This window comes from Gopherus evgoodei, chromosome 5, assembly GCF_007399415.2.
Source record: "Gopherus evgoodei ecotype Sinaloan lineage chromosome 5, rGopEvg1_v1.p, whole genome shotgun sequence".
In the NCBI taxonomy this organism is placed as follows: Eukaryota; Metazoa; Chordata; order Testudines; family Testudinidae; genus Gopherus; species Gopherus evgoodei.
The window spans coordinates 124334766-124354052 of record NC_044326.1 but is presented as its reverse complement, the minus strand read 5'-3'; the positions used below and the strand labels follow the sequence as shown (position 1 = coordinate 124354052).

Sequence of the window (19287 nt, the reverse complement as noted above, 5' to 3'; positions counted from 1 at the left end):
ACAAGATAATTAAGCCTGGTTGTGTCTGAAACCATCACATCTGTACTCTTCCTGAAAGTGGTGCTAACCTCACAGCATGGCACTGGATTACTGAAACTGAACATGTAAGCCACTGAAAATTATTTAGAAAAAGGGTATTTTTTTCTAAAATTGTAATTTCTTCCCTATTGTGCATTCCTGTTTCCAGTAATCTGTAATAAAGGACCAGTAAACTCTGCCTGTCTAAACAGACCATTTCTATTAAAATAAGACAATTATACACACATGCTTTCACTCTTAAGGAGTTTCCTATTGGATGGAGGTGGTTCTTAATATAGGTTTCATTGGAGGCATAACAGAGGAAACATGTGCCAGAGGCTGAATCCCACATAAGCAGGCCAGAACTCTGGATTTTATCATCAGCTTTGTAACAAGAGCAACTAATTTGATTTTCAGAGATGCTCAGCACCTGCTTTTCAGCCCCTTGACAGTCAGGTAATGAACCTCTTTACCTAAGTTTCGTCAGGTATACAACAGGGAAATTAACCTCCAAAGGGCTAAGATGCTTTATTCCTGTCTAAAGTGCTACAGAACTGGGCTCTTTTTAAGGCTCTCTTGTATTTATCAGAATGTACATATTAAACATACTCTCACGTGTATCCCAGAATAAAATTCTTAGTTTTTTTGGGGGGTGGGAAGTAGTTTAAGGCTCAACAATTCAAAGTGCAACTCTATAACCACACCTATGTATATTTTATTTAATTATGAATGCTCCAGATTAATGCCCCTAAAATATTTTTTGTGCATTCAAAAATTAACTTCAGAAAGTTAAGGGGATATCTGCTTTCAAATAAAAAAACAGGGTCCTTATTTCATGTTTACCCAGACAAGCTTCAGAAAGCTATCAAAAGCTGAGTTCTAATATTCAGTATTTATCTATGGCCTAGAATAATAATTAAAAACCGAGAGCCACGCTGTTGTGGTCATGTCACTCTATCCTGGAGTCTTATCAGGATCTTCTGAAATTCTGGAGAGTTGCTCGAGGCTTGAATCTGAGTTCACATACAATCAACCACATTGTTGGATCCCTGACCAACATCACGGATCTCACTACTAAGACAAGAGCACACAGCTACACCTGCTCCCGCTCTGCAGTGAGAAACAGATCCAACAAGCTCCCACCTAGAGAGAATGGTAAAGCAAGAAAGACAAGGGGGGATAAGTTAGTTTCTTTTCCTTGAAAAGTTCACTCTACCCCCACATACCTTAATTAAAGTTGGTAAATTCTCTCTAGGAAAAATGATGCCTCCATTGTATAAATCTAAGGGGAAAACATTAATTTGAATGTTTCACCGCTTACTTTAAAACAAATCTTCATTTACTTAAATTTGAAGAATTGCATCCACCTTACTCTTGAATTGTTGTACTTATTTCCCCCTTTTTCTGCACCCAACCACACTTTGAGGCCAAAAAGAGTTAGGTGACATTTCCTTACCAGTTAGCTTCTTATTGAAAATAAACTCTCAGGCAGGGAGAAGTAATGAAACTAGGCTAATAAGATGATTGGATTAAATCCAATTTTGCCTCACACTAATGATCTTATTTATAGTACTCTGAGTAGAGAAGCTTTCTTTGCCTCAGTGAGGAGATGGGAGGTATGAACTTGTGAGGGGAAAAAAGCCAACAATCTAGGGGGAGCACTTTAATATGTATATTCATCTGCATTCATCAAGAAAAAGTAAATATGTACTCTTAAATACATATTGAAATTTACCCCCCAAAAACAAGAGCAGTTAAGGAGTGCCCTTCTTACTTATTCAAGGTGATAAACAATTCCATCTGTTTATATAGAAGACAGCAGCCTCCATGAAGATCAGAGCCATCCATGGCCATAAATTTTCATAAAACCATGTCCAACTTTTTTGAAGTAATAGTTTTGTCTAGCTGTGATCACTAAGGTCATTGGTCAAATCAGACTAATGAAAGGTTGCAAAAGCGTTACCTTTTCAATGACATATGGCTTAACCCACAACTGCTAAACACCATGGGAGAGATTGAAGGCTGAGCCTAAAGTGCCAATTTGCGGTGTTCGAGATTATGGTCTCCTTTCTAGTAGAGACTAATCTGAAATCACTAAATACATTATAATTAGAACTTCAATCTAGACTTACACTTCGTTCCTAGAAAAAACTGAATTATTTATACCCATTAATGTAACCAGATTAAGTATCTTCTGTTGGATTTATGAACTTAGTCCATACAAGACAGCACTTTTAAAAATACCCTTTCAGGTAGTTTGACATGTCTATCATTTGCATTAAAAACCCTTCAATTGCAAAGCCACTGTGATTCTATACTGTATACATGAAGCCATCATCACCTGTCTTCGTCTAACTCAGAATTACCTGTTCATCATTGGATCAAAGGCTTCCACTGTGTTCAGGTATGCATTGCCATTATGACCACCAACTGCAAAAATTTTACCCATTAGCGTTGCTATGCCAACTCCACCCCTGGGGGTTGTAAGTTCTGCTACATATTCCCACTTGTTATTGCGAGGATCAAACCTTTCAACAGAGCTCAATGGAGAGTTGTCATCAAAGCCACCTACAAAGAAAGACATTACATTACTGTTTGTTAGTAGGGAGATTTCAGTAATGCTGGAGTCCAGTATTTAGACTGCATAATACTTAATTGGTTGGCTGTACAATGGCCACCTGACCTTAAGTACTAAAATCAATATTTAGGTAGCAGTGTGTGGCTTAAGGTTTCAGAGGAGTAAAAGTTGAAGGAAGTGGCAGGTGCTTTAATTTTAGGCTGTTACATCAATGATCATAAGACCAGCTCTTGCTCTTTGTCTTGGACTCTCAACAATCTTTGGGGAGAAGTTATTGTGCTTGTTTCCTCAGCACATGCATATAGTAATTCTCAGAATAAAATAGGGCTAGACTTACTCTTGATGAGAATATTTCCTATTCTATAAAGAATACCAATATGTACAATGAAAATGAGCAAGCAGTGAACAAGCACATTGGCTTTTCTAGAGACAAAGGAAGAAAAGAGTACACCCACTCACAGAAGAGTGCATTAAAATACTTAATGCACGTAAGTACTTAATAACCAAATGGATAACATGAAGAGTTAAATGTCAATATGCAATGCAACTCAGCCATAAAGGAATCCCAACAGCACTGCTGTAATTACCCAGAGACTCATCTCTATGCACTACAAATTTCACCATCTTATTTTGGTTAATCCATACCATAAAGACTTACTGAGCCTTCTGGATGTTTTGGTTTCTCCAACTGTATGTTTACATGCATACAGTCCTTTAGTCATGCCTGTCCTTTCTACTTAAGGAATGTTCTGGCTGTCTTTTTTTTGTGCAGACTATTCAAGCTAGTCAACATTTCATAAACGTGCCAGAAAAAAAACTGCAGTAAGTGCTGCAATCTGCTTTAGATCCGTGCAGATGATAGCATATTGTCATGAAACTGTACCCATCTGCATCTCTGAACATCAGTACTGAATTACTCAGCTGGGTTTCTTCCATAGTTGTATTGCTCCTATAAGTGCCATGACAACTTTAAAACTACACCACATACCCTTTTCTACCACCTTCCAAATAGTAAACACTACAAAGATGTAGCTTTCAAAAAAAAAGGGGGTGGGGTTTAGGAGGGGATCCTACGTTTTAAAGGTTATATTAAGAATCTGTTTGTCAGTGAGATTTTAAAAATGACCTTCTAAATTAAAGATTAAAACTAGAGCCAGTTAAGATTGTCAAATTTCATTTAGTTGATTCTGTGATTCATACTGCAATTCTATGGTATGTCTGCACAATTAAACAAACAAATTAGGTATCGTTTGGAAAACAGAACTCAATGTGAAACGGTAAAGAAAAGTTATAAAAGTCTATAAATCTAAAGAAACTGCTGAACTCTGGCACACAGTGAACAAATGAAAAGGTGTGTGATATGTACACACATCTCAGGATCTATTTTTAAAGGGGAAATTATACTATGATCTACTTCTACATTTTCTAAAGAGCAAGTATAACAATCACTGCAATGAATCTGGTATTAATTAAGATCAGACCACACTCTTAAATGAAAGCTTCACTTTTAAATTTCCAGGAAACTCAGTGAGCACACTTTCTGTAACTAGAACAGGAGTACTTGTGGCATCTTAGAGACTAACAAATTTATTTCAGCATAAGCTTTCGTGGGCTACAGCTCAGTTCTTCGGATGCATAGAATGGAACACACAGACAGGAGATACGTTAGTCTCTAAGGTGCCACAAGTACTCCTGTTCTTTTTGCAGATACAGACTAACCCGGCTGCTACTCTGAATTCTGTAACTGCACATGGTATACTGTGAATTGCACAATTCATCTCTATCACTAGGAAGCACTGACTAGCTTTAATGAATTGCTTAGACCACTGGATAAACGTGTGTCTGAACTGAAAAAATTAAATAGGACAATTTAGATTTGTTTAATGCTCAAAGGCCACCTAGTCTCAGACTCCAGCTGCCCCAGATCCAGCTAAATAAATCACACATACCTTAAGCGCAGTAGAATAAATCTAACCCCCATGGAACTTGCTCATATCATATTTCCACTTCTTCATCCTGACACTTTCCCCCACCCCTGCCTATTTATAAATGCTGGTGGAAAGGAATAAGCATTGTAGTATGCTCTGACTGACAAAAGATTGAGACTTTCACCCAAAAGCTGCCAGCCCTTGGAGAGGGTAGCTTGCCAGCAGCCAAAAGAATCTCATTTATAGCAATAGCATTCCACTCTGCTGACCTGATTTTAAGGCAAGAGATTAGCGATGGAGCCAGAATCAGGACAGAGCAGGTCAATTTTTTGGTCTACCAAGATGCATGAATATCTTTTTACTTCTCCTGGAAGGTGCTTAAAAGTTTATAAAATACTTAGATTTTTAAACTTTCTATACATTATATAACAGCATTTTTTATGTTGAAACAGCTTCATTCTCAGGCACAATCCATATTTTTATAGGACAAAGCATCTCTATCAGTTAGGAAAAAACACTCCTACTAACCTACAACGTATAAGCAACCATGGAGTTCACTAACCCCATTGCCTGCTCTTCGTTGACCCATCTCTTTCACTTCTATCCACTTATCCAGATGGGGGTCATATCTCTCTACGCTGGAGAGAGAGGCGACACCATCATTGCCACCAACAGCATACACATAGTTCTGAAAGAAGATTGAGCAGAGCCGTTTCATGCACAGAACGAGCCTTTCATATGAAAGGTCAACAGTACTTTTGTAGTAAAATTCAACATCTCACTGCATCACCCAGCTCCTTCTCGGTGATCATTTTAGTTTTTTTAAATGAGCAGTGATTGGTTAGGAATGTACACTGATCCCAGAATGGCTGTCCATCCCTAGGGTCACATATTTGTACCACACAGAATGCTTGTATTACAATCATGACCAGGAAGTTAAAAATACAGCCAAGTAAATTTATCTCACAATTTACCTCTCCATTATTTTTCTGTAAACTCCTCCCTGGAGGACACTTATTTTTCCCCCTGGGCAAACAGTGACTGATTTACCAGCGCTGCCAGTATATATATATATATATATATATTTTAAACCAAACGTCTGAATATGAGGGATATCTGAAGTAATACATGGGACTTTTTTTCCTACTGTTTTCAAAGTTACATTTTAGCACTTCTCCCAAGTGTCACATTGTATCATTCATTCAGTATTACATTTTGCCTAGCTAAATCCATCTGCTTTCTTAACTGGAAATAGTATTTATTTCTTGTCTTCAACTGTTGCTATGTACTGTTAATAAGTATGCCATATTGCAAGCTAAATTTCATTGGTGAGTGAAATTATTTCAGTATTTATGAAGTGTGAAGTGCTTTGGAACTGTTACAAAATTGTAGCGGACCTGCTTTTTCCAGTGCTCTGCACATTATGTAGTTATTTATGTTGGTATAAAATGCTACCTGTGGCCGAGTGGGTGAAGAAATCCTATTTGGTAGACTATTCCATCCATTATGCTCAAAGATAGAAGTGAGTGGTGAATCAGGCACTGTCTGTTTAACACAGCAGCCATGACAAATCTGATTCTTAATGATATCCATAACCTTGTCTTTTCTTTTACATAATGTGTCATATTTTGGCTATAATTGAAGGGTTGTTGTGGGAGTACCAATCTACTGATCACAGGATCAGTACAGTACTTATTTGAATAAGTGGCCAGTGCCTCAATTTTAAGTCTTACCCGGAAGAGTCCCCTTGCACTAGTACAATGCCTCCTCATGCCAAGCCAAGGCATTGTTTCAATACTGACTCGGAAGGAAGCATTAACTTACCACAAGGGCCACTGAGCCAACTCCTCCTCTGGGAGTATTCAATGACGCTACTCCACTCCATCGATCAGATTCAATGTCATATCTCTCCACATCACTGAAGCAAGTGTTGTCATCTAACCCTCCTATGGCATAAATGGGTCCACCAAGGGAGGCTAAAGCAATTCCTCTCCTAATAAAATCAAAGCATCAGCACTTGAGTATATCCTTGAAGGTACTAGGAAAAGACAGTTAGACCAAGTGCAACTTTTTCAAAATATGGGAAACAAAGTGTAATGCAAACCAAAAGGCAAATGACGGAACTTAAAGTTCTTTGATCAATAACTGTAGCAAGTTGACTGTTAGTGCAATAGCAGCTTCATAAGTAGAGTTGTTCATTTTCAGAGGATGTACCTACTCTAAGGGGCCGAACCTGCCTCAGGATCCCCTAGAACAGAGCCCTGCCCTCATCCAGAGTCCCACTACAAGTAAATTAGTGTTATTTTAACTAGAAAAGCTATCTGATCTTAAATTATGGCAGGCAGCTACATTTTCAGCTACAATCTAATCACATAATCCAAAAACCAATGTTGGAACCGAGGCAATATTTAGGATTTCATCCACTGCAATGTAAAGCAAATGTATTGTTTAAAAAAAAAAAAAAAAAAAAGGCACAGAAGACTTTGTGCTACCAGTAAGTAAGTATATAACTGCATGAATCATAGGTTAGTTGTTGCTGTGGTGTAGCTGTAAAGTGCTTCAGCACTATTCCTCACTTATTTCAGTTACTTTCTTATGCAGTAGATCAAATCCAAAAGGTTAGTTCTTCAATTACAGTTTCTGTCCTTGGCTTTTGAATCATGACTAGTCTGACAACTACATTGTCACATGTAGAACAGTTGCCTATGAAAGCTAACTGATCTATTTAAAACCACCAACTTGCTTTAAAATCCAAAATTGTTGCCACACAGGAGTACAGAAAGCAGATTTGGAATTTCTAGTTACAAATAAACATCCATGCACTGCCACTTATGGGGAAATGGAAATTTTTTGTTCAATTGTGAGATAAAAAGTGACTAGAGTCAGATTCTCTTTCCTGTTTTACTCCCTGGAAGCAGAGAGACTGCTGTCACTCCCCAGCAGGTTCAAGAAGAGAAGCCAGGATGCCTCAATCTGGAACAGTGCTGAGAATCAAGATATTAACTGGTTCTTTCTCAACTCCCTTTCTCTGCTGCACTAAGTGGAACAGGGAACCTGATCCATTCTTTGGAGAAGTGAAGGAAACAGTTAATGCGCAAGCAAACAGAACTAATCAAACCACTGACAGAATTTGACTGTCACTTTTTTTTTTTTTTTTGATAAGTGGCTAAAGAGGACAGAATGGGCAGGCAGATAAGTATGTAAATTAAATGTGATCAACCTTAGCACTGATCTAAAGTCTAGGTGAGAGTTCTTGAGGTATACAGATTAAAGTTATGCACAAAGTAATTGATCTTAAATTGGCTAAAGAGATGGTAGACAGTGGTTACCCTTAAACTTACCCGTGAAGATAGTATCTTGGATAATGAAACTTTACTTTGTACTTATTTGTATACAGTAGCACCCACAATACACTAGACACTGTGTACCCACAGAAAGAGTCCCTTCCCTGAAGAGGCAATATGCAAATTTTGAAAAAAATGTATAGTGTTGCACCATTCTACGGATTTCCTATAGTAAATATAGAGGAACTTAGTATAGTAGCCAATCCAACTGACTAGCAACAGTTCTTCACTATGTAGATAGTAATATGAAAATTGATTGGTTAGCTAACAGGATTATTTTAGACCAGTACTTCTTGCATTTTGAAAGATTCTCCTTGTTTGAGAGATTCCCTATATTTAAAATGAGAAATACCACTGGAACTGATAATACCTCAAGACAGAAGAAAATGATTATTTCCCCCCCACCCACAACGGAACATCCTGTGATCTTGCAACTGCTTCTCCAAGTTGTACCACAGTGGCTAAGACACAGTACAGTAACCACTCCACTTACCACTGTGCTTCACAGGAGGTGCCACAAAAGCTTATCTGAGCCTTACCAGTATTTTCTGTCACCTATCAGAGAAGCAAGTTGATGACCCAGATTCTTGATTCTTTTGAAGTGGCTTTGTGCTTTACTGGTTAAGTCACAGTAGCTGAATGTTTCAGGACTCAGACATGCCCCAGTACTTCACTCCACCCATTAAGTGTAAGCTTCTTATAGAAGTCTTAAATATGTTCTTTAGACTGCAACAGGTTATGGAGGTTTAAAGTAAAAATATGGGTGGTGGTTTTTAATAGAGATACAGTAAGAAGAAAAACAAACCTCAGTTAAAGCAGTTTGAAAAATTCTCACTGAAATAGGTGTAAAATAGCAGTTTTATATCTAATTAAGCTTGTGGCTTCTGCATGTCTCTCTCAAAAAGTAATATGCACTCTTAGAGTCCTACACCAGAACATTTAGTTATTTTTATCCACAGTTAACTCATAAAACCAAAAGAAGTATGCTGAGGAAGTGAAAGTAAGCTAGTTGCAACTAGCAGGGAGAGGTTTATCTGAAAAAAAGTATTAAATATTTTATCTTTATGCACATTTAATTTATGCACATTTTATTTGGGTAGTATGTCTGATTACATTTCCCTTGATCCAATGTTACAACTACTAGGTAATTAAGGAAATCCAATCTGCTTTTTATTAAGTTTACAAACAATACAGTACTTGGAGGCTGATGTAAAGGAACATTATACATTTTACATCGCCAGTAATGCTCTAATGTGCATATGAGAGTCATTTCATTACACACTAAGGCACACTTTATTTTTGCCTGTCTGCACTTTAAAGTGTTACACTATTCCAGTAGGAATATACAAATAAGTGTTAATGATTTTGGGGGGGGTTGGGGGGCAAATAGCATTATGAATACTCCACAACACAACCCTGCATTGAAATCTTGGTATATTGTTATACAGGATATAATCAATACAGAATGTGTATGCAAGTAATGATCAAAGGTGATCTTTTCTATAGCTAGTGAAAGATTAAAATGGGCAATAATATCAAACAAGATTGTCAATTTCAAACCCACGCCCAAGCAAAAGAAAATAGGCAGCAGCTGACCACAAGAGCAACCAGCTTGTATTCGTAAACCCAGAACACCAAAAACCTAAGAACTGTCTGTTTGAGTCCCCTAACTGAGCTCAGCCTGACTGTTTCACCCCTAAGAATTTTTTTTTTAAATGGTATGCACAAAGGGGCGGATAAAAACCTAGACCGCAATAACTTCTAGATTATTTTCTAAAATAATTATTTGCTCCCTTTTTGTTTAAGGGAGATTTACCTCTTGGTGTTCATTGATGCTTTCATCATCCACTTATTAGTGACAGGATCAAACATTTCCATGCTGCCTAAATGTTCATTTCCATCATGCCCACCTACTGCATAGACTTTACCTGAAGAATAGAGAAGCATTTTGATTTGGTAGGCAACACTTTGGTTTCCAGATACACAAGATCACCACAAACAGTGGGAATCATACAGGCACAACCCTATTTCCAAAACAGCAGCACACTTTTCAATTGCAAGAATCAGATATGAAGGTTAAGAATGTCATAAGAATATACACAGACTATGTCAGAGATTTGCATTAACAGCTGTTTTTATAGGACATTTTAACATCTTAATCTGAGGTCTTCCCTTTTCATATTAAAAACAACGTGCCACAAGGTGGCTGAATTTTTCAGCCTCTAAACAAAATACCAAACTACTTTACACAAAATAGTTTAATATTTGGAGGCACAAAGCAATGTATGCTATCTGAAAAACTGTTTTCTATTGATTCTGTTGCAGGAACGTAAGATACAGGGGGAAGAGGAACTCAACAGTTGTGGGTTCTCAGCAGCTCTGGAAACTTGGCTCTAAGTATCAAGTTGAGCACTCTTGAGTTACCAAAACTACTGGCAGTCTTGGGAAAACTATAGGCTACTTGATTTGCCCAAATGCAAGGAAGTCAGTTTCAGAACTCAGGGAAACTGGCTTACAGTTATATGCTCACCCTATGCTTCTCTGAGAAAAAAAGAAAAATGAAACCATACACTACTATATGTAATGAGCCACAGGCTGTGGACAGTGAGCAGTGGTCTCACTGCAACAAACATGTTCTTAGACTGGTGCTATAACAACACAGGAATGTTTTCAGACCTGAAAAATAGCTCTTTAGTAAACTGAAACGCATCAAGTAACTTAGCCATGATATAGGACAGGCGTTTCTTATTGTTTAGTATGGTGGGTAAAATAACTGAATAAGTTACTGCAAAAGAAAAAAAATGACATTGGTACAAGGTTATGTTGTTACCAACCTCCCACAGAGATTACACCCACATGTCTTCTCCTGCTGTTCATTTCAGGACCAAAGAACCAGTTGTTTTTGTTTATAGAGTAGCATTCAATGCTGCGAAATGGATCACCTGATCCACCTCGGCCACCAACACAAAATAACACACCTGAAAGAGAACATATAAAGGAGTAAATATTAGTCTCTGAATGATCAGCCAACAAAACATGAGCAATATTTTTACTGAGAATGGATTAGCATTACAACATTAACTGACAACGAGCCCTTTTCTATCCTCCTTCTTGGGTCACATTCAATACAGCTACACTTCTGCATTTGTGGCAATGACCTCACCTTTCATCTTGCAAGAACCATGCAATTTTAGCATGCACAATGTGACTTTCAGTATTATTGCAGGCTGCTAATCAGTCTCCAAAAACATAATGGGACTTTAGTCACTTCAGTTATTATTTGACTGGAGAGAGAACCATATTTCTTCTATTACATCTAATTGGATTTCTAGATCAGATTTTGCAGTCTAATCTGCATAACTCAGAGCACTTTGTAAAAGGCAACTCGCTGCTTTGCAGTCAATTAATTTTTCAAAAGGAGCTATATGTTTTTCTCCCTCACGAAGTAAACTTTGTAGGGCTTGAGTATCTTTGGTTTCCTGTACAGTTCCTAGCACATTAATACACTTTCTGCAAGTCTTGCCTTAAATATTTATATTTAATCTAGTTAAACTAGTATTTTAAGCTAATTTAAGTAAAACTGGTGCTAAAAGTCATGCACTGCACCTACACACTTCTTGAAACATTAATTAGATCAATTTACTCTGCACTACCTATCCCTACACAGATCCGCAACACTCTTCCCCATTTAATTACCAGCAGTCTCATTCCTTGGTGTTGTGCGGATGGAATACTCGAAGTCTGGCACTGCCCTGCTGCTCAGATGAAGGTGGTAGTTTCTTGCTTCATCCAGTAAATCTCTACATTTTAGATTCTGCTTGATGATCTCCTCTTTTGCCACAACACCCATAAGGAAACAAATGGGCAACAACGGCAGACGTACCTGATGGGAATATACACAGTTCAGCCACTCTGATGTTGAGCCCTACATCCAATGACTAATATGGCAGTCAGGAGTATAGTTGTGTAACTTTTAAATTAAAAACACACCCTTCAGTGAAAGGAGTAATAGAAGTTCATTCAAATATAACTTTATTCTTTCTGGGGAGAAAGAAGGAACACTTCTTTCAGACCTTGTTTACACCTGCAGGGTACACGTAGCTATATGCAGCAGTGAAAGGCAGGTTGCGTCCACACTCGTGGTTTGTAGGTACGCACAGCAAGGCAAACTGCTGAAGCCTTTCCCCGCTGCAATGAAAGGGTATGTCTACACTGCAAAAAGACCTGCAACAGCAAGTCTCAAAGCTTGTGTCAACTGACTTGGGCTCACGGGGCTTGTGCTACAGGGCTAAAAATAGGAGTATAAACATTTGGGCTCAGGATGGAGCCCGGACTCTGAAACCCAGCGAGGGAAGAGGATCTTGGCTCCTGGGCTCCAGCCTGACCTTGACTGTCTACAGTGCTATTTTTAACCCCGTTGCATGAGCCTGAGTCAGCTGACCCAGGCTCAGACTTGCTGCTGTAGGGTTTTATTTTTTGCAACATAGATATACCCAAAGACTCCAGCAGCACAAAATGGCCCTGGCAGGGGGGAGGTAGCAGGATACTACCCTAAAAATAGCAGTGTACATGTGAGAGGTACTGCTTGGGCACGTAGAGAGCCCTGTAGGGTATATACTCAAGGGTGCAGGTGTGAAAGGCACTCTACTCTAGTCACATAAGCTGTGCCTCACAGTTTAGTATTTATACACATGGCTGGGCATGCAATGTCTCCACTCTATGTGCTGCTGCAAGTGTAGACGTACCCTCACTTGACTAAATTATTTATATAAAAAAGTAGTTTGCTTCTAGGCAGGGCTCAAAAAATCCACTTGCTCACTCCAGGGTGAATGGGCTAAGTGGCACCTTAACTGCTTGCAATATAATAGTAGTTACACCAGGTAGTGCCAGAAGTACTGCTGCATACTTTCCTTCTTTCTCCAGCTGACAGAGGCCAGGTCTATACTTTTCCTGATATACCATTGTCAAATAAGAATGAGGGGGGTTTACAACACTTCTAAGTCATCAAAAGCCCCAATGTTGACATTTACACCAGCATAAGAGTGCTTTTGCTAGGATAGTTTACTTAATTTGGGGAACCATGGCACTTTTTTACTGGTATTCATTTTTCTATACTAGGAGAATTTGCTAGCAATACTAGCAAACCTTTTCTAGTGTACATTTCGCCTGACAGTATACCTTAAAGAATGTTGAGAGCTAAATGGCAGAGACCCCAGAGGCACTGCAGAGCAGACAAGGCAGCAGAAAGGACTAGAGATATAGCAGTACACAGACTAGCCAAAGCATAGACCAAATTTTTGGTGCCAGATTAGCCGTGGACGTTCAAGACTATTAGCCTAACTAGCAGAAGAGACTGGACTGTGGAGATGTGGGGTTAGTATAGATGCATTGCAGTGGGAAGATGTGATTTTGGGCATCATGGGGGACATATTTAATTAGGCAAACTGATTTCTGTTTTCTGACTAGGTAGGTTTTTTCAAGTCTTGTCTTCAAATGTAGGAAGCATGCAATGTTTCAATAGAACTTCTGACTGTCTTGGCTTTGTGTCAGGACAAATACTTATCACCAAAGAAATCATTCCCTCTCCCCTTCCCTTCCCCTCCCCTTCCCCACCCAAATTTAGTATTGCCAAATGCATTAAGTAGTGCTGACTGTATGCTCTCTATTTGACTATGTATGCATTTTTAAAGGTTTCCCTCTCCAGAACAGATACTGGTTTGTGTGATTTCTGATTAGCATGAAGTTCAGTCACAAAAGGTAAAAATTTTCTTTTCAGAAACTGGTAAAGAACGTGATTTCCTTTTCTGATAGCCAAGGACAGATCAGAATTAGTTCTATTCTAAGCAGAAGAAAACATACATTTGTGACAGATTGTTGTACCAGGGGAAAATGTCTTGTTTAGTAAAGGCTGAATATTAAATTGAAAATGATTATCCAAACACAAAACTAAATCAATTATGAGTTTTAAACAGGGAAAGAAATACTTTGCATCTTTTGTTTGTCTTTGTTTTCCATGCTCTTTCTACTATATATATTTTCTACTATAAACAAAATGGATGGCTTCATGGGGGGGGATAGCTCAGGGGTTTGAGCATTGGCCTACTAAACCCAGGGTTGTGAGTTCAATCCCTGAGGGGGCCATTAAGGGAACTGGGGTAAAAAATCTGGGGATTGGTCCTGCTTGGAGCAGGGGGTTGGACTAGATGACCTCCTGAGGTCCCTTCCAACCCTAATAGTCTATGATTCTATGATTCTATCTCTGCATGTTATAGGAAAATATGCTCCAATCTATGTATACACCCCAATCTTTTCCCTACCTGAGCAAGTATTTCATCCAACCATGAAGTATGATGCTGTGGATTAGCAAGAAGCCACTTGATAGCAGCACTATAAACCTGCTTCTCATTCTCTATGTTCAGATCACTGGAAGATAAGAGTTTATGGAGGTGCTGAGGTGACATACTCACAAAGTCCTCACATTCCACCACTTCAGTAAAGTGTTCACAAGCATATCGGTCAGCCATGTCCATCAAGTCAATACGGTTGTGACTTTCTGCAAAGGCCCTCACTGCCAGGCAGTTTGAGGGATGAAAGTGTAGTTTCATATATTCACAGCAAGCTTTTGCTACTAGCTCCACCTGAAGAATGCAGGCTGCATATAAGAGAGGCTGGACATTATCGACAGTCAATGTAAGCCGGGAGGAATAGACAAACTTCACCAAATCTTCTATTGCATCTCCATCAAAGTCCCTGATCTCAATCAATGTCTGTTTTGCCTCAGCCATCTCAGAGAGAAACATAGCTCTGAAGTAAGGGATAACACAAGCCAGAACCAACTTGTGGCAAGAGATTAGCTTTGAACCAACCTGTCAGGGAAAGAAAAAAGACTTTTTAAATGGAAACTCTGTTTTTTTGGCTTTAAAGAAAATAAATTATAGCTGAGATTGGAATCCTGGACTGTCATGTAATGTTGTGGTGCATGCTTAGTAAAAAACTGAATTCCTCTAATCGCTTATTTTTGTCATTTAACCATCTGCATAAAAAACCAGAAGGCCAGATTTCAGTTTAGACATCTGACCTTTTCATTCACAAGAGCAGGACAAGACAACAGCCAATCCCTAGTTCAGGTCCCCAATAATATCTATTATTCCTTTTATATAAACCTCCCTCCACGCAGGACCCTTTAAAAAGATAACAGAACTGGAATTCCCCTAACAAAACACAATTCAAATAGAAGTCTGAGGATTAAAGAGGAGATCACTGGTTTATCTTAGCTTACACACAAACTTAAAGTGCATATGAAATAAACAGCCTTCGCTAGTATGGATCAATGGCAGCCACACTAAGGAAAACAAGATATACAGACTGTAGACTGGCAATGGTATTAACTTTCTTGTCCCTCTCATGGATATTACAAGATTGAGGAAAGAGGCAGGTATCAACTCTTCTCCAGAAGCAGGTGTGTGGTGGGGCGCACAGGGAAGCGGACCATGGATTACTTCCTCCTCCCAAAAATAACAGGGGGCAAATCCTTCACTGGTGCCAATTGTCATAGCTCTTTTAACTTCAATGGAAATATGACAGTTTACATCAGGAATGGAAGGGCTTGGCCCCTCCAGGCCTCTGCTGCCTCTTCTGTGCCATGCCAACCTCAGACACAGCAGGAGCCTTCTTCCTGACAAACCTCCAACCATAGCCACGTTTGAATCTGCTGCAAAAGGCTGACCTTTTTGCTGTGAGCTGAATTTCAAATTAAGTTCAAGTAAATGGAGTATTAGAGCAGCAGTTCTCAGCCAGGGGTCTGGGAGCCACAAGCAGGTTTCAGGAGGTCCACCAAGCAGGGCCAGTGTTAGACTTGCTGGGCTTTGCAGAAAGCCAAAGCCACACTGTGCAGAGTTGAAGCCCGGGGCCCTGAGCTCTGCCACCTGTGGCTGAAGCTGAAGCCTGACAAACATAGCTTTGTGGGACCCCCTGTGGCATGGGTCCACAGGCAACTGCCCTGCTTGCTGCCTTCTAATGCTGGCCCTGGCTTTTATTTGCAGAAAAACAGCTGTTGGGGCCCTGGTGGGTTGTAGAGTTTTTATAGCATGTTGGAGGGGAGAGAGAGCAAGTGCTCAGAAAGAAAAAGGTTGAGAACCCCTGTATTAGATTACAATAGAAATTGTATTCTATTTGTGCAGTTTGGGGCTGAGTAATGTTCCACATGTTTTGAAAGGAGGATTTATTTTTGTACAGGAATTTGCCCATTATCAACACAAACCTTAGGGGACCCACAATGTATAAAAATTGCTCAGCCACAATGTATAAAAGTTACTCTCCTGACAGCATAACATTTGCTACTGTTCTACTGTACAGCCAAGCCAATAACTAAAAAGTTATTTACCAAGATAGGAGAAGAAAAATCTGCTCTGTTTTTTCTATAGGGAGAAGGAAGGAGATACTGTGCTCGGTGTCCTCAGGCACTGGCAAGCACAAACAGTTCTGTATAAGAGTTAAATATACGAAACAAGCAAAGTAAGTATTTGAGCAATTCTGACCTGCAGAGCTACAATTCCATTCGAGTCCCATTTACACCACAGATGAAGAAAGCAAAGGTGAAGTAGTTTATAAAGCTACCACAGTCTCAAAATAATAAATACAGCTCAAATTTCTTAAATATTTATGTTTTTCTATGTTACAGGCATAGTATCTTCCTGTTAAGCCACCACTAGAATGGCTCCTTTTTAAAAATACGTTTCTCCATGTTTGTCCAAGGTGAACCAAAACCTTAGTTTCAACACAAGCATTTGGTTCATTGAGACATCACATGTGCAAATTAAAGAAAGCCTTAAGATATGGTCTTTAACTGTTACACTGCAGCACTGTGAATTGGTGTTCTGTTGAATGAAGGTTCTTCATCCTTTCAAATCAATGAACCAGGGGAAAAAAATAGTTCTGTACTGTTTCCTCTCTTATAACTTAAGCCTTAATGTACATTTAATTCTCCAGACAGGTTTTTAATTGGCTAAAATGTGCTATAAGGGAAATGAACAATCTATGCCCTGTTTGTGGTGTACCACTAATACTACATTTGAGAGCTACATAAGACTTTCACAGCTGTCAAATGTGATTTACCAAAAATAACAGTTAATCTTCTAGTCAGTGTTCATGGTTCAGCCCCTCAACTAACATCCTTCCTTTCTTAAACACATTGATTTCCTTATTTTTATACTATATTTAGTAATCATAAAAGCCAATTTAAAACTAATTTCCACAAAATCATACAGTCTTCAAAGTATTATTCTTCAGTTCAGCACTGATCATTGTTTAGCTGGTTTCTTTTTCAGAAGACTGTATTAAATTATTAATTCTAGACCCAACATTTGTGTTCAGCATCACATCCTGGCAGGGAAATACAGCTTGTGATTTATGCTACCTCATGTCAGATCAATGACAACATTAAATTGTTATATGAATTCACTGAAAATATGCCAGGTAAATATGAAGCTATTACATCAATATCCATAAAATACACTCTATTTGGATTTATAGAATGCATTCAAATATTCATGAAGTATTTGCATGCTTTTAAAAAAACACACGAGGATTGTACATTTCTAAAAAGACACCCCCCATACATAGTTTTTTGTATATTTTCTCTTGTACATCAGACAACTAATGCCCACTTTGTTGTAAATTATTGTAGATTTCACATATTTTGCTTTAGTTGGACGTGAAGTTACAGAAGTTTCTACAAATGACTTTCACAAATACAGTGGCCATTTAAAATGGCAAAATGCCTATGATATAAAACACTTTTGGACTAATATAGAAACTTACTAAAATAGTTGTCCATTGAATTATTCCTTGTTCGGTATTAGCCGCATTTGTGAAATCACTGATTTATTTAATAAACAAATTTATTGCAGTGAAGTCAGTTACCATTATAAATAGGGCCCTGCCAAATTCAGGGTCCATTTTGGCCAATTTCACAGTAATGGGATTTCTAAAAACAATAAATTTCATGATTTCAGCTATTTAAATCTGAAACTTCACCGTGTTGTAACTGTAGGAGTCTTGACCCAAAAAGGAGTTGGGAGTGGGGGGTTGCCAGGTTTTTTGGGGGGCAGGGGGTAGGTTGCTACCTTTCTGCACTGCTGCTGGCAGCAGTGCTGCCGTCAGAGCCGGGCAGCAGGAGAACGGTGGCTGCTGGCCAAGAGCCAAGCTCTGAAGGCAGAGCTGCCGCCAGCAGCAGCAGCACAGAGGGGTGGCATGGTATCTTACTGCCACCTTTACCTCTGCGCTGCTGCCTACAGAGCTGGGCCCTCAGTCAGCATCCATCACTCTCTAGCCGCCCAGCTCTGAAGGCAGCGGCGCAGAAGTAAGGATGCCATGGTATGGTATTGCCATCCTTACTTCTGTGCTACTGCTAGTGGGGCGCCGCCTTCAGAGCTGGGTGCCTGGCCACCAGCTGCCACTCTTCAGCCATCCAGTTCTGAAGACAGCGCAAAAGGGCAGCTCCCCTAAAATAACCTTGCAACCTCCCTGCAACTCCCTTTTGGGTTAGAACCCCCAGTTTGAGAAACACTGGTCTCCCATGTGAAATCTGTATAATATAGGGTAAAAGCACACAAAAGACCAGAGTTCACAGTGAGAGACTTGATTTCTTGGTCCGTGATGCATTTTTCATTGCAGTGAATTTGGTAGGACTCTAATTATAGACCCCCAATCTTGCAATGAGATATGTATGTCCAGTAGGCTCTGTGCTCATATAAAGCTCCACTGATGGAGATCAGCACAGGAGTAGGGATCCACCCACGAAGATCTAACTGCAGGACTAGGACCATTAGCATGTTCATTTAAAATGAAGTCTGATTGTATGAGATGTTAGTGTTGCCTTTTTTGTATAAAATAAATTAAGCATAAAAAATTGATGAAGAAAAAAATCTCCCTTTTCTAGAATGATAGGGGAGGGGAGGGCAATTCATCCACTTGGGGTAACCTTTGCTTCATAACCCTCCATACGGAGCTACAAAATTGAAGACCATATTTTTAAAAAGAAAAATGCCAAGGTTTAATATTTTCATAATGTAAAAATATTTGAGACATCGAATTATTTTATTTAAAGTTACGAGTTTGAATTCGTCTACACTTCAAAGTAATGTTAGGGGAAGTATACTGAAATACAATCACTTAGAAGAATATATAGCTATATAGATACTATACAACTTCAAAACAGCTCATCTTAAATTTGACCAGTCTATCAACCATAACTGAGTCTTTAATTGATAAGTTATTCCACATAAACCAATGTAAAAAGGTGAATCATACTTGCCTAGTTCTATCTATTCCAATTCAAACATTAATGTTTTTGTCCCTTCTACTCCATTAGCTAGCCTTTTAATAGTCTACCAGCTTCAACCATCTAATGGAACCAAAA

At 38.9% G+C, this 19287-nt stretch overlaps 1 protein-coding gene and 1 long non-coding RNA gene across 8 annotated transcripts in view; one reads left to right on the top strand and one right to left on the bottom strand.

The window, feature by feature from the left end:
• Positions 1-822: 822 nt before the first annotated feature.
• Positions 823-18484, top strand: LOC115652617. Its single transcript, XR_004000699.1, has 3 exons — positions 823-907; positions 1454-1459; positions 18475-18484. It is a non-coding gene; the product is annotated as an uncharacterized LOC115652617 (long non-coding RNA).
• The window catches only part of KLHL8 (kelch like family member 8), a 36188-nt gene continuing 17801 nt past the window's right edge, over positions 901-19287 (bottom strand). For 4 of the 7 annotated variants that reach the window (XM_030564924.1, XM_030564929.1, XM_030564925.1 and 1 more), the window contains 8 exons: positions 14186-14734; positions 11565-11751; positions 10703-10846; positions 9685-9796; positions 6349-6517; positions 5053-5212; positions 2385-2586; positions 901-1161 (listed from right to left, as the gene is read on the bottom strand). In XM_030564924.1, the coding sequence (XP_030420784.1) occupies positions 1038-1161; positions 2385-2586; positions 5053-5212; positions 6349-6517; positions 9685-9796; positions 10703-10846; positions 11565-11751; positions 14186-14734 (1647 nt within the window). In that variant the 3' untranslated portion in view covers positions 901-1037. Of the gene's footprint in view, positions 1301-2384; positions 2587-5052; positions 5213-6348; positions 6518-9684; positions 9797-10702; positions 10847-11564; positions 11752-14185; positions 14735-19287 lie in introns of all 7 variants that reach the window. The other 3 variants (XM_030564928.1, XM_030564927.1, XM_030564930.1) reach the window with 3 other exon arrangements.